Source organism: Protopterus annectens, chromosome 1.part1 (assembly GCF_019279795.1).
Source record: "Protopterus annectens isolate FY-2018-M chromosome 1.part1, PAN1.0, whole genome shotgun sequence".
Taxonomy (NCBI): domain Eukaryota; kingdom Metazoa; phylum Chordata; order Ceratodontiformes; family Protopteridae; genus Protopterus; species Protopterus annectens.
This window is the reverse complement of record NC_056726.1, coordinates 814,381,863-814,398,231: the sequence shown is the minus strand read 5'-3', so window position 1 is coordinate 814,398,231 and position 16,369 is coordinate 814,381,863. Positions and strand designations below refer to the sequence as shown.

At 42.3% G+C, this 16,369-nt stretch overlaps 1 protein-coding gene across 1 annotated transcript in view; it reads right to left on the bottom strand.

The window, feature by feature from the left end:
- TLN1 (talin 1) overlaps positions 1–16,369 on the bottom strand; it is a 3,443,760-nt gene that overhangs the window by 2,644,988 nt on the left and 782,403 nt on the right. The window contains exon 5 of the mRNA XM_044078439.1: positions 4,927–5,024. Within this exon, the coding sequence (XP_043934374.1) occupies positions 4,927–5,024 (98 nt within the window). The remainder of the gene's footprint in view (positions 1–4,926; positions 5,025–16,369) is intronic.

Genomic DNA, 16,369 nt, shown 5'->3' with positions numbered 1-16,369 from the left:
GAATTGCCTGTTTTACTGCCAGCATCTCTTTTTGATTTATGTGTAGGTTCATCTGGTCTTGAGTCCATAAGCCTTGTATGCACTTGTCCACCATGTGTGCCCCCCAACCGAGGTCTGAGGCGTCCGTGGTGATAGTCTGGCTTGGGTGAGGCCTGTGGAAGGGCAGTCCTTTGTTCAATTGACAGGCCTGGGCCCACCACTGGAATTCTTGCTTCAGGCATGGAATTATTGGTATTTGGGTTTCTAGGCTGTGCTTGTGCTGAGACCATAAATTCCTCAGGTACCATTGCACCTTCCTCATATGTAGTCTGGCATGTGGAATTAATATTATGCAGGATGCCATGTAACCCAGGGCTTGCAGGATTTTCCTTGCTGTAAGCTGGTTCTGCGTTGTTAATACCATGAAGTAGAGTGGTAGCTGCTTCTGTTTTTCTGCTGTGAGAAATGCCATCTGGTTTGATGTGTCCAGTTCTGCACCCAAGAAGGTTATCCTTTGGGATGGTATCAGCCTTGATGTTTTTGTGTTGACTGTGTATCCCAGGGCTTGCAGCAGGTGAATAACCTTTTTCAAATCTTTTGTTAATTTGTCTTTGCTGTCCGCTTGTAACAGGCAGTCGTCCAGGTATGGATAAATTTGAATTCCCTGAAGCCTGCAATGAGCAATTACTGATGCCAGGCATTTCGTGAATACTCTGGGCACAGTAGATAAGCCAAAAGGCAATGCTGAGAATTGATAATGCTCTGATCCTGCAAGAAATCTGAGGTATCTTCTGCAATTTGGTCGTATGGGGACGTGCAGGTATGCCTCCTTGAGATCCAGAGTCACCAGCCAAGACTCCTTGCCCAGCATGGGAAGAAGTTGCTGTAGGGTCAGCATTTTGAATTTTGGAACAATGAGGTATGTGTTTAGAGCGGACAGGTCGAGGATAGGTCTCCATTGGTATTCCTTTCTTGGTACTAGGAAAAGCCATGAATAAAATCCTTGTCCTTGTTCTATAGCCGGTACCTTTTCTATAGCTCTCATCCTTAGTAAGTGGTCTATTTGCTGTAGAGCGTTTGTCCTTTGGTTTGGAGGTAGGTTTGGCATTCCTCTCTTCCTTGGAAGAGTATGGAAGTGAAACCTGTAGCCTTCGTCTATTGTCTGTAAAATCCATTTGTCTCCTCTAATGTAATGCCAATTTACTGAAAATAAGGCTAATTTTCCGCCTAAGGGTGCTGCCAGTTGTTCCCTGGTAGGCGGTGTCAGAGCCAAGTCACTGTGATTGTCCTGTAGAAGTGGTAGTGGCTGGATCTGTGGCAGTAGTTCTCTGGCTGTTAGGCTGCCACTGACGTCCCCTGTAGGCACCTCTGGATTGACCTCTGCCTCTAGGGCGTCTATTTCTACTTCTCTGTGCTCTGGTGGTGTCTGGAAAGGACCAATTCTTGGAAGGCCAGTTCCTACTAAACCTCGGAGGCTGGGCCTGTAAGAAATCCTTGACTGTCTGGACAGATTTAGCTTTTTCTTCCACCACCTTCAACACTTGCTGTGCAGGGGAACCAAACAAACTGTGCTTTTCCATGGGAACATCTAGAAGCTTTGACTTTACATGGTCTGGTAAGGATTGCTCTTTTAACCATGCATGCCTTCTGATCACTGTACCAGTCGTAGCTGATCTAAAGGAAGCCTCCAGTGCATCATAGCCACATTTTAAGGAATGATTACTGACCTGCTGAGTGTTATGCACCAAATCCTGTAGGGACTTACGGTCTAAAGGTTCAGGCGAGGACAGTTTTTTAGTGAGCTGATCTAACAGAAATTCCTGATACTGAATCATGTGGAATTGACAGTTTAAGGCCCTAGCCGAAAGAGTAGCAGAAGTATAAACTTTTTTACCCCATCTCTCCAATGCCCTAGATTCTCTTTCAGAGGGGAGGGGGTTTTTGGCAGAGGCAGCTGCTACAGCTTTGGGGCCCTGTGAAATAGTTTCAGGATCTGCAATAGGAGCCTTATATAAATGATAATGTGTGTCCGGAACCCTGTAGTATCTGTCGGGCTTAGCAGGGGCCGGAGGCAGGGAGTCAGGGGCAGAACAAGCATCATTAAATGCATCATCCACAACTGTAAGTACTGGGGGAATAGCTAAAGGCCTATGCTGTGGTAGATGTAAAAAGGTCCTAAGCCTTTTCCTAGAGTCGGAAAAATCCTGGCCCTGCCATTGAAATTGTTCCCTCATAGCATGTAAGGTTTCCCCAAAAGAAAATTCCTCAGGAGAGGCAGAAGGTATGGAATCCTCTGCATCAGAGTCCTTATAAGGAGAATAAGGGCCCTCTGGAGGATTTGTATTTTATGAATCATCAGAGGAATAGTCTGAAGAAACTGGCTCAGGGGGCTCTGCTCTAAGCTTCTTCTCTGGAGGTGGGTGAGAGGCCCTGTCAGGGTGAGACTGGGTTCCCCTGATTAAAGAAATGAGATCCTCTGCTAGACTAAGCATTTGAGTACTAGAGCTAGGCCTGTGAGAGGGGGCTTTAGCAGGCACGGCCTTTGAAGATTTAGCTGCTTTAGCCCTGGCAAAAGCCTTAATTGACATGGATGCAGGGGGCCTAGCAGCTCCATGTGCAGGAGTAGATACATCTAAGGGGATAGTATCTGATAAATCCTGAGAAACTGTAAGAGCAGGTGGATTTTCAGTAGCAGATTCAGCCATGCTGGAAGAGGCCTCGGTAGAAGGAGGCATGCTTTCGGCCGAAGGAAGAACAACAGACTCGGCTTCGGCCGAAACAGAGACACTCGCGGTTGGCTTAACTGCGGTTTCGGCCGAAACCGCGGACCGCGAGTGTCGGTCCTTTTCCTTACGCTTTTTAGCTAAATGTGAAGTCGGAGTCTCCGACGGCATGATATAAGCAAAAGCGGAGCCGAAAAACTCCTCTGCAAACTCCGACCGACGTCTAAGTGTTAGTCGGTTGAAGGAAGCACAGGCTAGACAAGCTGCTACATCGTGGTCTGGGCCTAAACAAGGTAGGCAGTAAGAGTGGAAATCTTTATGAGGTATTTGTTTCCCACAAGTTAAACAGTTATTCACTTTTTCTGACATCGGCTGAGGCAAGAAAGAGTCCCCAACGGGGTACTTAGCTTTTTAGAAGTCTTCGGTAGTAGCAATCTCTGGTTCTGACCGACCGGCACTTGCGAACAGCTTCTGCTTCGGGCGCCACGCGGCAAGAATGACTGAGGAAAATGGCGTCGGCTGATGCCTTTATACCCGCTGAACTGCAGCTATGACGTCGGGTGAAGTGCGACATCAGCCGAGGCCAGACCCAGACTTTGGAATCCGGCCGACCGAAGGGCTGCCTGAGGCCAGGACAACCCATTTGTTAGGACTGCAGATGCATCCTTGAAGGACATCCTGTAATATCCATCAGGTTTTCTGGAAGCAGGAGGTAAGGAGTCAGAGGCCAAGCTTGATTCCGAAAAGGCATCATCAACAATGTCCAGTACAGAACAGATAGCTAAAGGCCTGTGTTGGGGCAGGAGTAAGAAATCTCTAAGCCTCTTTTTAGAATCAGAGTAATCCTGGCTTTCCCAGTGAAAATGCTCCCTAAGAGTATGCAAGGTTTCACCAAAAGAAAAATCCTCTGGGGGAGAAGAGTCCTATGCATCAGAATCCTCATAGGTGGATAAGGGTAAATCCTGGTCATCAGCGGAGACAGAAATTTCAGAATCCTGGTCATAAGTATCATAAGCAAATTCAGTCCTATGTCTCAGAGGGGGATGGCTGGCTTCCCCTGATTAAAGTAATAAGTTCTTCAGCCATTCCTATTTGTTTTTAAGGCATAAAGGCCTGACCATGCAGTCTGGGAGTCTGTTTCCTAGGCATGGTTCGAATTTTAGGCCTTGAAGAAGATGGCATCGGTTTAATATGCAAGTCAGTAGGCCTGAATACACCCTCAGAAGCCAGTGCCTGAACAGCTGCTCCGGACCCATCCAAGGTAGAGACATCCGCAGGTTCCACAGTTGAAGCATCTCGCAGCTTACCGGACTCCGAATGGGTCTCAGTAGAGGCCTGCGAATCTGAAGTAGTGGGTATCAGGGGCTACGAAAGCACCTCACTGAGTACCAGCGAACTGGCGACTAGCTTAGAAGCATCATTGGCAGCTTTGGACCTAGACGGTCTGACTCTGTCTTATCTTTGCGTTTTTTCAGAATGTCGGTAGTCGGGTGGCTTATCGAAGACATATCTACGTAATTGAACAGAGTACCAAAATATTTAGAAGCGAAAATATACCAACAACGAATACTTCGTGGTTTAAATAAAGCACAAAATTGACAGCGAGGTACATCGTGGTCAGGGCCTAGGCAAGAAATACAGTAGGAATGAAAATCTTTATGAGGTATTTGCTTTCCACAAGAAATACAATTACTGACTTCTATTGGCATCGGTTTAGAGCAAGAAAAAGTTCCCCCAACTGGGTACTTAGCTTTAGTTGAAGACTTCGGTTCTGAAACTCGAAAACGAAAATTTCAGGAGTCGGACAACCAGCATTTGCTAACTGCTTCAGGCACCACACGGCAAGAAAGACTGATGTAATGGCATCGGCTGCATGCTTTACACCCCTGACTACCTGACGTCACAGAAGATGAAACGGCAACTGACGCAGGACCCAAGACTTTGATAACCAGGCAGACTGAGGGCTACTGAAAGCAGATAACCCAAATGTGATGACTGCAACAGTGAAACACGAAGAACATCAACAAATGGGTGGATCAGAAGGGAGAAGATTCAATCACTGGCAGAAATGGAGGGAAAAAAATACTAGACATTCATTCACAGAGAATGGGATCTGACTCAGACACATGTTAATATAAAAGTTATCTCCCTGAAAATCTAGACTGCTGCATGTTCGATCATTTCAAGAGAGCTACAAAATCAAGTTATATGCATGTAAACTTACCCCATTTCTTAGCATGTAGTAATCCAGTGCTTTTGCTGCCTCCAACCATATCCCTTTTTTTGGATCGTCATCAGAAAGAAACAATCCATAGTCACTGGCTGAAAAAAAAAAAAGTCAGCAATGAAATGCTTCCGTCACTGCATTGAGAGTACAGTGTGTTAAATGAGATTACAAATCCTATCTCTGTTCTCCAATACAGCAGCAGCACTGGAATTTCGCAGTGCTGGGATATAAAGCACAGAATGAAACAGATTAATCAACTTCTCATACCAACTGCCTTCTCCGCATCAAAAAAGTGATACTAAAGTTCACTGCAGTTTTGCCTTTTTACTTCAAACTGCACAGTTTCTACTACCCTCCAACTCTGGCACCGGCAATACAGAGTAAGCTGAGTGCTGCACTAAAGTAAAACTCAAAACCAAACATGCATGTAGCATATATGTGAAGTGCAACATTCTTGGCTCTCCTCTTCTACCCTGAGGCAGCTTCATCTGACAATACCAAGACAGCAACTGTAGAATTTACATTCTGAAGTTCCTTACATTTTGGATATACATCCAAACTTTTAACACTAAATTAACACACCATCGTTTTTAATGATTTTTTATTGAACTTTATACAGAATACAATAAATTACAACAAACAGTTTGTAACAGTTTAAGTAAAAATAAATGACAAAACTAACTAAAAACTAAAAGTACTATGAACAGTTTCATCAATGAACTGAACACAGCTACATACATACTAACAATCTGTGGGTCTGCATACAAACAGGCAATTTTTGCCAATAAGCTGACATACTTGAGCCTAAATTTACAACTTAGTTTACCTTCTACAACATGCATTCTTGCAGTATACATTGCTTTTTACTGCTGTCTTAAAACCTAAATGCAGAAGTCTACATCAGCAACCCCGCCACAAACGTACAGCTACCTCCATTACCACTACAAGCTGAATCTCTCTCTCATATTGTGACTAGCCCTCCTATTTGCAGCTACATTTTCAACAAGATGAGTTTCTTTTTCTTAGTTGAGGTAAGTCTGTTTGCACTTCCCTTGTATTTAGACTTGACTGACATTCTCTGACCCCACCGGCATGTTGGCAATTTATCGTTATTCACATTTAGGGCACATTTTTTGCTACAGAGGTTTGGTCTTCGGGCATTTTCTTCCATTAACAGACCAAGGATTTTCACCAACAGTCTCTTGAGACCTGCTTCATCCACTACCATCACCTAGGTCATTACACCATCTGGTAAATTTACTTCCTAGCTTTAACATGATAGCCTTCTCTCACTCTGACTGGCCCTTCTCTCTCTAACTTCATCCACGGCAGGAGACTTCATTTCATTTTCAAGGCTTTAGAAATCAACACCAATGTCTCGACCCCACAGCTTGGACCATCTCTAGTGATCATAGTCTAATTATAGCCCCTCTCCCAATCACATCATCTTTCACATTTTCATCTTTGAAGACTCGCAACAAAACATTAGTAACATGCTACCTCAACAAACATTCCAGGCTGGATGCTTTTAGAACTGATGTGTATACATTATATGCCAAGTTTTCGAGGACTGCTTCAAATGCATGAACATGGCCACCCTTAACCTATTTTTAGTCTTTAGAGTAGCTTTTTTTATGAAACATTTGCCCCACAAGCCTTTGCTTAATGCAGATGCATTCACTTCATGGTGAATTACCTTGTTCTGACTGCCCAACACCCTTGATCTCCTCCGTGTTATTTACTTGTCCTCTCTTGATGCTACTCCAAACCTAGTCATTGCTCCCACACTTCCCTTGGGATTTTATGAGCTCCCATACCCCCCATCCTTATATCTCATCATCTTCTGGCACTTTCTTACTGTAAGAATTCTACTCTGAAATTCTACTCACTGTAGACACTGATGAATTTCTCTGACATTCAGCTGAACTGTAGGCAAGCAACAATTATACTGAAAGAGTATAGTGACAGCTTCTGCAGTAAGTAAATGAACTCCTAATTTTTATATTTATTGTTGTTAATGAACGGTCACAGCCTGGAAAAGAGCTGCTACTAATCAAAAAGAGAGGGAGAGAACATCATAAGAAAGCGGTCAAAACAGAGGTCTAGTCAAGTAGCAGGACTCAGCCATGGGTACTTTACTTCTAGAAAGTGAAACTTATGGGAGTGAGTTAACGCCTACACCTGTATTAATAGGTAAAGAAGCTATAACCACATATTCACATCAGTGCAGTGACAAAAGTGGGAGGACAGCACATTAAGTAGGGTCGGAAAAAATATAGCCAAAACAGAAAAACAGGTGAGCAGACTGACCACATCTTAAGCCTATACTGGGCTGAAGAATGACTTGCTACACAAAGTAAAAATAAAAATAGTATTACACTACTTGTTAGTTCTAGTGCATTTAGAAAGTACAGTTGTGTGCACTTACCATAAATGTAGATGTTAGAGTGTATTCACGGTTGCAGTCATTACATCTGGGTAATCTGCTGGCAGGTTGCCCTCAGTCGGCCTGAATAACAAAGTCTTGGGTCCTGCGTCGGTTGCCGTCTCCTCTTCCATGATGTCAGGGGTATAAAACATGCAGCCAATGCCATTTTATTCAGTTTTTCTTGCCCCAGATGTCGGGGTGTCCCCCAAATGGGGAGCAAAATATATATATATATATATATATATATATATATATATATATATATATATATATATATATATATATATACACACACACACATACATACAAATAAACAGCAATAAATGTAAATGCACTTATAGCAACAATATTTACCTCCTCTACAAGCAAATACACCACAAAGGCTTTAGAATATAGTGAAGGAAAGAGAAGTTATAGAAAAGGGGGATGGTGGGTGGGTATCCCGGACTGCAACAGTGAATACACTCGAACATCTACATTTATGTTAAGTGCACACAACTGTACTATGTTCTTCGTGTTTCACTGCTGCAATCATTACATTTGGGTAGAATCCCAAAGCTATGGATGGGAGGATGGAACGAAAATTGCATTAGGAGCAGCTATAAGGCCCTGCAGAACTGCAGTGGCAAAGCCTGCCCTGGATTTGGAGAAGAGAGGCAAATGATAATGCTTTGTGAAGGTATGCACAGAGCTCCAAGAAGCAGCTTCTAGAATGTCTTGGGTTGGAACTCCTCTGAGAAAGGCTGCTGAGGTAGAGGCAGCCCTGGTGGAATGTGATACGATTCTTTTGGGCACAGGTTTACCATGGCACAAGTAGCAGAAATGAATGCAGTGGCTTATCCACTTAGAAATAGTCTGCTATGATATAGCCTTCCCCTCTGATCCTGAAGCAAATGCCACCAATAGTTGATCAGACTTTAGATTTGGTCCTGTTTAAGTTGAATCTTAGCTGTCTGTGTACGTCCAATGAATGCAGAATCCATTCCCCCTTATTCTGTGGATTTGGGTAAAATGCTGGCAGGTGAATAGTTTGGTTAAGAGCCACACTGGATCATAAAGGAAGGATTGGTACTGGACACGCAGTCTGGGTAAAATGTAATAAAAGGCTCCACAGCCATGAGAGCCTGTAGTTCTGAAACCCTTCTTGCTGAAGTGATTGCCAAAAGGAAAGCTGTTTTCCAAGATAAAAATTGTATATTTGCAGTAGGTGCTGGTTCAAAAGGAGGCAGGGTGAGTTTTTCCAGCACAAAATTGAGGTCTCATGCAGGAGGTGGTGATCTTCTGGGAGGCCTTACATTTTTGGCCCCTCTAAGATACTGTTTTAGCAGAGGATGAGAAAAGATGGGAGGCTCCGTGTTGTAATGAGCCGAGATGGTAGAGGCATGGATTTTTATTGAAGAAAAAGATAGGCCCTTGTCAAGCATCTCCATCAAGTATTGTAAAATCTGAGGAATATTTGGTTTTGCTGTGTCTGTTCCTTGTGCTTGGTTCCAAGCACAGAATCTCTTCCATTTATCAGCATAATGTTTTCTAGTACTAGGCCTTCTGGCTTCCAAAATGACATCCATCACAGATTTACTGAGAGGTGTTGTTTGAATGATTAAACCATCTAACTGGTTTATGAGCCTACCTACTCTAATTCTCACAATTGCCATTGTTGCGCACTCCCTCGCGAACTACTCCTGACCCAGTTCGGGCTTGCAGCGTGTTCTCCCTGACCTGCCTGACACGCTTACTAAAGGGAGCCTGCTGTATCTACTATCCCTACCATCTGCCTCGCGCGCAAAGTTTTCTAACATTACCCCACATTGTCGCGTCTTACTTATCCACCCCAGCTAACTGCCTATAAAGCGTATATTCCCCCCGACTCACCCATTCTAGCCTTCCTGCTCTCCTAGCAGCTGTGGCACGTGGGGAGCACAGTAAATAGTCTAATAATTAGACTCGTTTACTATCTCCAGCTCTTTCCAGTGCCTAAAACGCTACAAATGAGCTACACTATCAATATCATATAAGCCCTGATACTCAATGTCCCAACTGCTGCAGTAAAGAGCGTTATTTTATACAATCTCTTTCATATCCTCGCTTAGCTAAATTGCGTTAACCTCTGCATTATCTCAGCCTGGGCCTCGCATAGAAATTACCTGGGAGGTTGTATTCCTACCTATCTAACCCTCTCTACATTCTCCTAGAATTATTCCCCCAGTGAATGTATTTCTTTGGTATAGGACTGTCTGACTTCATTTGTATTTATAAATTGTGAATGGGAAGAAGGTACCTAACCCTTGATTACTTAATACCTGGCTGGGGTATTTATTTTTGGTAGTTGGTAGAGTTTAAATACTCCTGCCTCTATAGTGTTTAACTGAGATTTATTCATTACACATAGCTGAATTTACGAACTATGCTGCTTATATGTATTTAGCAAATGTTCTTATCCTGTATTATTACCTTGTGATATTTGCTACAAGTGTGAATGTTTTTAGTTGTATTGTATTAAGCAAATGTTCTTATCCTGCATTATTAGCATGTGATATTTGCTACAAGTGTGAATGTTTTACAGGAACTGATATCTATTGCATTTTTTCTGCTTTCTTACAGTTTTTGTTACACTATACCATAATCCTTTTCTTCTCCCTCCCTTCCTAGCTCTGATGCCTGTTGACCACCTGTAGGTCTGGGTTTGTTTAACCTACCAAAGACTCCAGTCACCTACCCTACCTCCGTACTTACCCTATATATTCTTGGATAGACTCCTCCTGAAAGACGCAAGAAAGTACGTCCTACAAACTCTTAAAGGTTTTTATTCACTACATGTATGCTTCTTGCACCCTGAAGTATTGCTTATCTCTAAGTAAGAACTGCCAGCATCCACCCATAGCCTCTCCCTTCCCTTGACCACCAGCAACCCCAACTACCTGCTCCAACACCTCATTTGTACACTCAGTCAGTTATCCTGGTAGCAATTACCTGCTGTGTCCACTAGGTGGCTCCCTTCAACTGGAACTGCTTATCCCTCCAGACTTTTCTTCCAGCATATTAATTCCTATTGTTTCCCACTATCTGTTAGCCTTTTTCTGCATCCTCCTCCTTTCTCCTTTCTCTATCTTACTCAACCTTACCTCACACACTACTTACACCAAGTATTCTTCCATCCCCTGGACTACTTACCTTCAAAATAAGCACCTCTGATTGTTTTCCTCTCAACTTCTCTGCTTTGGCTCTTCCCGCTCCGTTAAGTGGCTCACTCCGCTCCCCACCCTTCCCCCAATTCCCACCCACCCCCCGGGGTCCTACATTTATCTTCCCTCTAGACACACCTCTTACTTCATCCTCCCAATCATACTCGCATCCTTACTAAGTGGGTACCACCCCACACCTAGCCACACCTATTCCTATACTCTAACCAGCCTAACACCTCCCTCACTAACACACCTTACAAACCACTACCCCTACCACTCACCTTACACTCCCACAACACTTCCACCTATTACACACCAATAAACCACACTCAAACCCACAACTACACTATCATGACCATAACTACACTCCACTCAACTAAAATTACCTATCTGCTTCTTACTTACATCCCTTCTAATCGCCACCTACGTCCTAACCTCCTATGAACACTATTTCATTTTCTCTCTCACTTCCCTCAAAACATACCAGTACACCAACATCCACACCTCCTTCCTTCTTACATACCCCTCACAATCCAATTACCTACTTGCCAAATACCACAGACTATTACACTGCAAACTACTAAAAACAAAGCTAAAGAAGTCACTTTACACCTTCCAAAACCATACAATTGAAAACTATCTTACTCTACTCCATCTACTACAAGATGGTGATATACACCCCAACCCAGGCCCTCAAACTACTACTATCAAAACACACAAAAATCATATCAACCCCTTCTCTCCTTCTTCCACTACACCCTCTAACTTATTAACTCTGGCCCATCTCAACATACGTAGCATTTGTAACAAAATTAGCCAACTCCATGCCCTCTTAGAAGTTCACAAATTTGATATACTATGCTTATCAGAAACTTGGCTAAAACCTTCAATTAAAGACATTGAAATTATCCCACCTGGATATAACATTTTCAGATTAGATCGTACCTCCAGGAAGGGAGGTGGTGTAGCTATTCTATATAAAACATACTTGAAGCTTACTCTTCTTGACCTTACCCTCATTCAAAACAATAATGCTGAAATAATCTGCTCCAAAATTCAAATGAACACCACTAAAGCTATTAATATAATCTGTGCATATCTCCCCCCTGGAAACAACATCCCTACTTTAGAGCAACTTCTTGAACAACTCTCCAATAACCTCCCTCAAGAAACACTGCTCCTTGGGGACTTTAACATTGATTGGAAATCTTGTAACAATGTTAACCCTACTTCCCATATAAACCTTTATGGTTTCAAACAACTAATTGATAGCCCCACTAGAATAAACAATAAAAGTAAAAAGGAAACTACCTTAGACTGGATTCTTACAAACTCACCCCTACAAACCTACCATACTGGCATCCTTCCTGATGACCTCAGCGATCACTCACTTACCTATGTCATTAGATCTAAAACTAATGTAAACTTACCTACCTCTCACAGAACACTATACTCAAAAAAACAATTTAATCCTGAACAGTTTCAAACTGATCTGTCACTATATGACTGGTCCCCTCTTAAATACCTCTCACTGAACAATGCTGTTGAACATTTCAACTCTGCATTCCTCGCAATCTTAAATCAACATGGCCCAAGTCACACCATTAGAACAAAGACCAAAACAGCACCATGGCTAACCTCCAATACTAAACAAAAAATCAAACTTAGAAATAAAGCTTGGAAAAGATGGCGCTCCTCTAGAAACCCAACAGATCATCAAACCTTTAGAGAGCTCAGAAACAACACCAAAAAAGCCATCCTTTCAGATAAGAAAAATTACTACTTTGAACTTCAGCAAACCACCAAAAAACAACCAAAAAAGTTCTGGTCTACCATCAATAATCTACTCACCCCAGGCAAAGTAGTTACACCACACCCACAGAATTTAGACCCTGATAATCCCTCATTAATTGCCAATAACTTCAACACCTTCTTTACTACCTCCATACAAAGTCTAGCTAACCACCTATCTCCTGATTCATCCCAACTCCTCTTAAGTAACATCAACAACTCCCTACTTCCCCTTCAATTTCAACCCATAACTACCTCCTATATACAATCTCTCTTACAAAAACTTAAACCAACTACCCCCTCAGCAGATAAGCTCCCTGCAGAATTCTTGCAAATAGCAGCTAAAGCTATTGCTTATCCTGTTTCTATCCTAATAAACCGATCTATAAAAGAAAGTACTTTTCCAGAAATCTGGAAAATATCACACATTATACCCTTACACAAAGGAGGTAAATCCACTGACCTCTCTAACTATCGCCATATAGCTCTATTATCTCCTCTAGCCAAAATCATGGAAAAATGTATACAAACAACTACTTAACCATCTCCTTCATAACAATCTACTAGCTAACACTCAGCATGGATTCAGACCTTCACATAGTACCACCACTACAATACTCTCATTTACCAACACCATCAACTCTAACCGCAACAACAACAAACTAACCTCTGCTCTTTTCCTAGACCTGTCAAAAGCCTTTGACATGGTCAACCACACACTTCTTCTACACATATTAAAACCCTTGAATTGGTCTCCTCTTCCTTATCCTGGTTCTCATCCTATCTTGAAAATCGACAACAAGCAGTACTCTGGAAAAATTCTCTATCTACTCTACTGCCTATCTCTTTAGGTGTACCTCAAGGATCTATACTAGGCCCACTCCTATTCTCCATTTTTATTAATGATCTCCAATCATCTATCCAGAACACAACCTGCATACACTATGCAGATGATTCTACCATTATATGCACAGCTTCCACTCAATCTGAACTCCAGTCACTGACAATCCACCTTTTCATCAGTAGAACAGTGGTTCTCAAAAAGATGTCTTCTCCTGAACCCCAAGAAAACAAAACTGTTACTTTTCACACCTACCCACAAATCTTCTCAACTTAACTTCACTGTTACTGCAAGTGACAACTCCGTCATCTCCCCTGATTCTACTACCAAACTGCTAGGTGTTACTATTGATAATAATCTTAACTATGATTACCACATCAATAACACTATAAAAGCAGTTAATAAAAAGATTGGTTCACTGTACAGAATTAAACCTTTCCTTACACCAGAAGCACGGACCACCTTAGCACAATCACATCTTATCTCTACACTAATGTATGCTTCTTCTATCTACACTAATCTCTAAAAGCAACCTAAAGAAACTGACTACATCCTACCACAATATAGCTCGCTTTGCCACAGCATCCCAGTATAGAACTCACCACTGTCTTAACTTAAAACACTTACACTGGTTAGAACTTCCTAACAAGCTCATATATCAACAACTCTTAATAACTCATAACATTTTGTACCAACCTTTAAAGACACCTGCTCTTAATAACCTCCTAATCCCCTATAATAACTTGAAACAGCTGCGCTCCGCCGAAAAGCTACAGGTCAACACAACTAGAATTACAAATTCAGCAGGTAACTGCCTTTTCTCCAACTCAGTTGGTAAAATATGGAATAACCTCCCTTCACACATCACCTCACTAGCCTCCTTTCCTCTTTTCAAAAAACAACTTCTTTTACATCTGAACAACATTTGGCTCTGTTCCTGTACAAATCCAGACTAATCTACTTTTTTTCTTCCTTCTATTACATTCCCAGAAATCTAAATTCCAACCTTTCTCTAGGATATCAAAGGACCTAATTGTACTGTAAAGAATTACTGTCTCTCTCAATATGTGGATAGTACTATGTCTTTTTATTACTTGATCAAGACTGAGATGTAAGCATTGTTGCTCAATGTCTGTAACATACGAAATTATTGTAAATGATTTAATTTTTATAACATTGTTTTATCTTGGAGCTTTTCTCCCCGGGCCTCCACTGAAAATGGGCATTATCCAGTTGGACTAGCCCGGTCAACAAATGTAAAATAAAATAAAATAAAAATAAAATAAATAAATAAATAAATTAAATGATCAGCCATGCTGTAAGGTTCAGAGTTTGGAGCTGGGTGTGTAGAATTTGATTTTCTGCTGAGAGAGTAGATTAGGTATTTGAGGCAAGTACCAAGGAGGGAGTTGAGACATATTCCTGAGAATTGGGTACCAGTGCTGGCGAAGCCAGTCTGGAGCAATTAGGATACATTTTTTTTTCCTGTCTGAACTTTAATAAGACCTTGGAGAGAAGAGGCAGAGGTGGGAAGGCATAGACTGACAGGTTTTTCCAACTGAAGAATAGGGCATCCACTTTCCATACTTGTCTGTGATAAGTCCTTGTGCAGAATTTGTCCAGTTGATAATTTTGGGGAGAAGCAAATAGATGTCTGGACTCCCCCATTTCTGTGTTTCCATGCTGAAGATTTGTTGATACAGTTTCCACTCGTGCAGGTCTGTAAGATTTCTGCTTAGGTCGTCTGCCAGAGTATTTTGTTTTCCTGGCAGGAATTGAGCTTGAAGATGTACTTGGTAAGTCAAGGCTGTATTCCACAATGCCATGGCTAGTCTGCAAAGGAGGGTAGGAATGTGTAACCCCCCGCTTGCTTATGTACCACATAACCGTGGTGTTGTCCGTCTTTATCAGTAGTTGTCCTGGATGAAGCAAGTCCTTGAAAGCTGTCTGTGCATTCTGAACCGCTAGCATCTCTTTCTGGTTGATATGCAGAAGCATTTGTTTTTGGCTCCATATGCCCTGAATGCATCTCCCCGCCAGGTGGGCCCCCCCAAGCATAGTCTGCTGCGCCTGTAGTTAGGGTGGCAGGGGGTAGAGTGAATGACAGTCCCTTGTTCTGGTGACATGTCTCTGTCCACCAACGAAACTCCTGTTGTAGGCAGGGAAGGAGAGGAATCATTGTTTCCAGACTGTGACCATGTTGACTCCATAAACTTTTTAGGTACCACTGAAGTTTCCTCATATGCAGTCTTGCATATGGAATTAGTAGAATGCAGGATGCCATGAACCCCAAAGCCTGCAGAATTTGTCTTGCAGATAACTGGGTTTTTGTTGCCATCTGTTTGAAGTATGTTGTCAGTTGCCTTTGTTTGTCTGGCATAAGGTAAGCCATCTGGGCAGTTGTATTCAAGCTTGCACCCAGGAATGCAATTATTTGAGAGGATACCAGTTGTGATTTCTTTTCGTTTATTGTGTACCCTAGGGCTTGTTAGAAGCCTTTTTGCAAATGCCAGATGTTGAAGAATGTCCTTGTTCTCTGCTTGAATGAGACAGTTGTCCAGGTAAGGATAAATCTGTATGCTTCTTTGTCTGCAAAATGCAGTTACTGGTGCCAGGCACTTTGCAAAGACCCTGGGCGCAGTAGATAAGCCAAAGGGCAGTGCAGAAAATTGGTAATGCAAAAAACCTGCCTTGAAGCGGAGGTATCTTCTGCACGATTCCCTTATTGGGATACGCAGGTATGCCTCTTAAGTCTAGAGTCACTAGCCAAGTGTTCCTGCCCAGCATAGGCAGTAGCTGTTGTAAAGTCAGCTTTTTGAATTTTGGAATGTCCAAGTACTTGTTCAAAATCATTAAGTCCAGTATTGGACGCCATGCATAGTCTTTTCTGGATACCAGGAACAGCCTTGAATAAAAACCTTGTCCTTTTCCCTGTTCTGGCACTGGCTGAATAGTCCCCATCTCCATGAGGGACGTAACTTGTTTCTGAGCCACTGCCCATTGATTTTGTGGCAGATCTGGCCAACCGTTTGGAATTGGCAAAGTACGGAAATGAAATCTGTACCCCTGGGATAATATGTTTAATACCCACTTGTCATGGGTAATTAACTGCCAATTTTGAGCATGAAGTGCTAATTTTCCCCCCAAGGGGGCTGCCAAAAGATAAGTGCTTGGTGAAGGTAGGGGGGAAGCCATTGA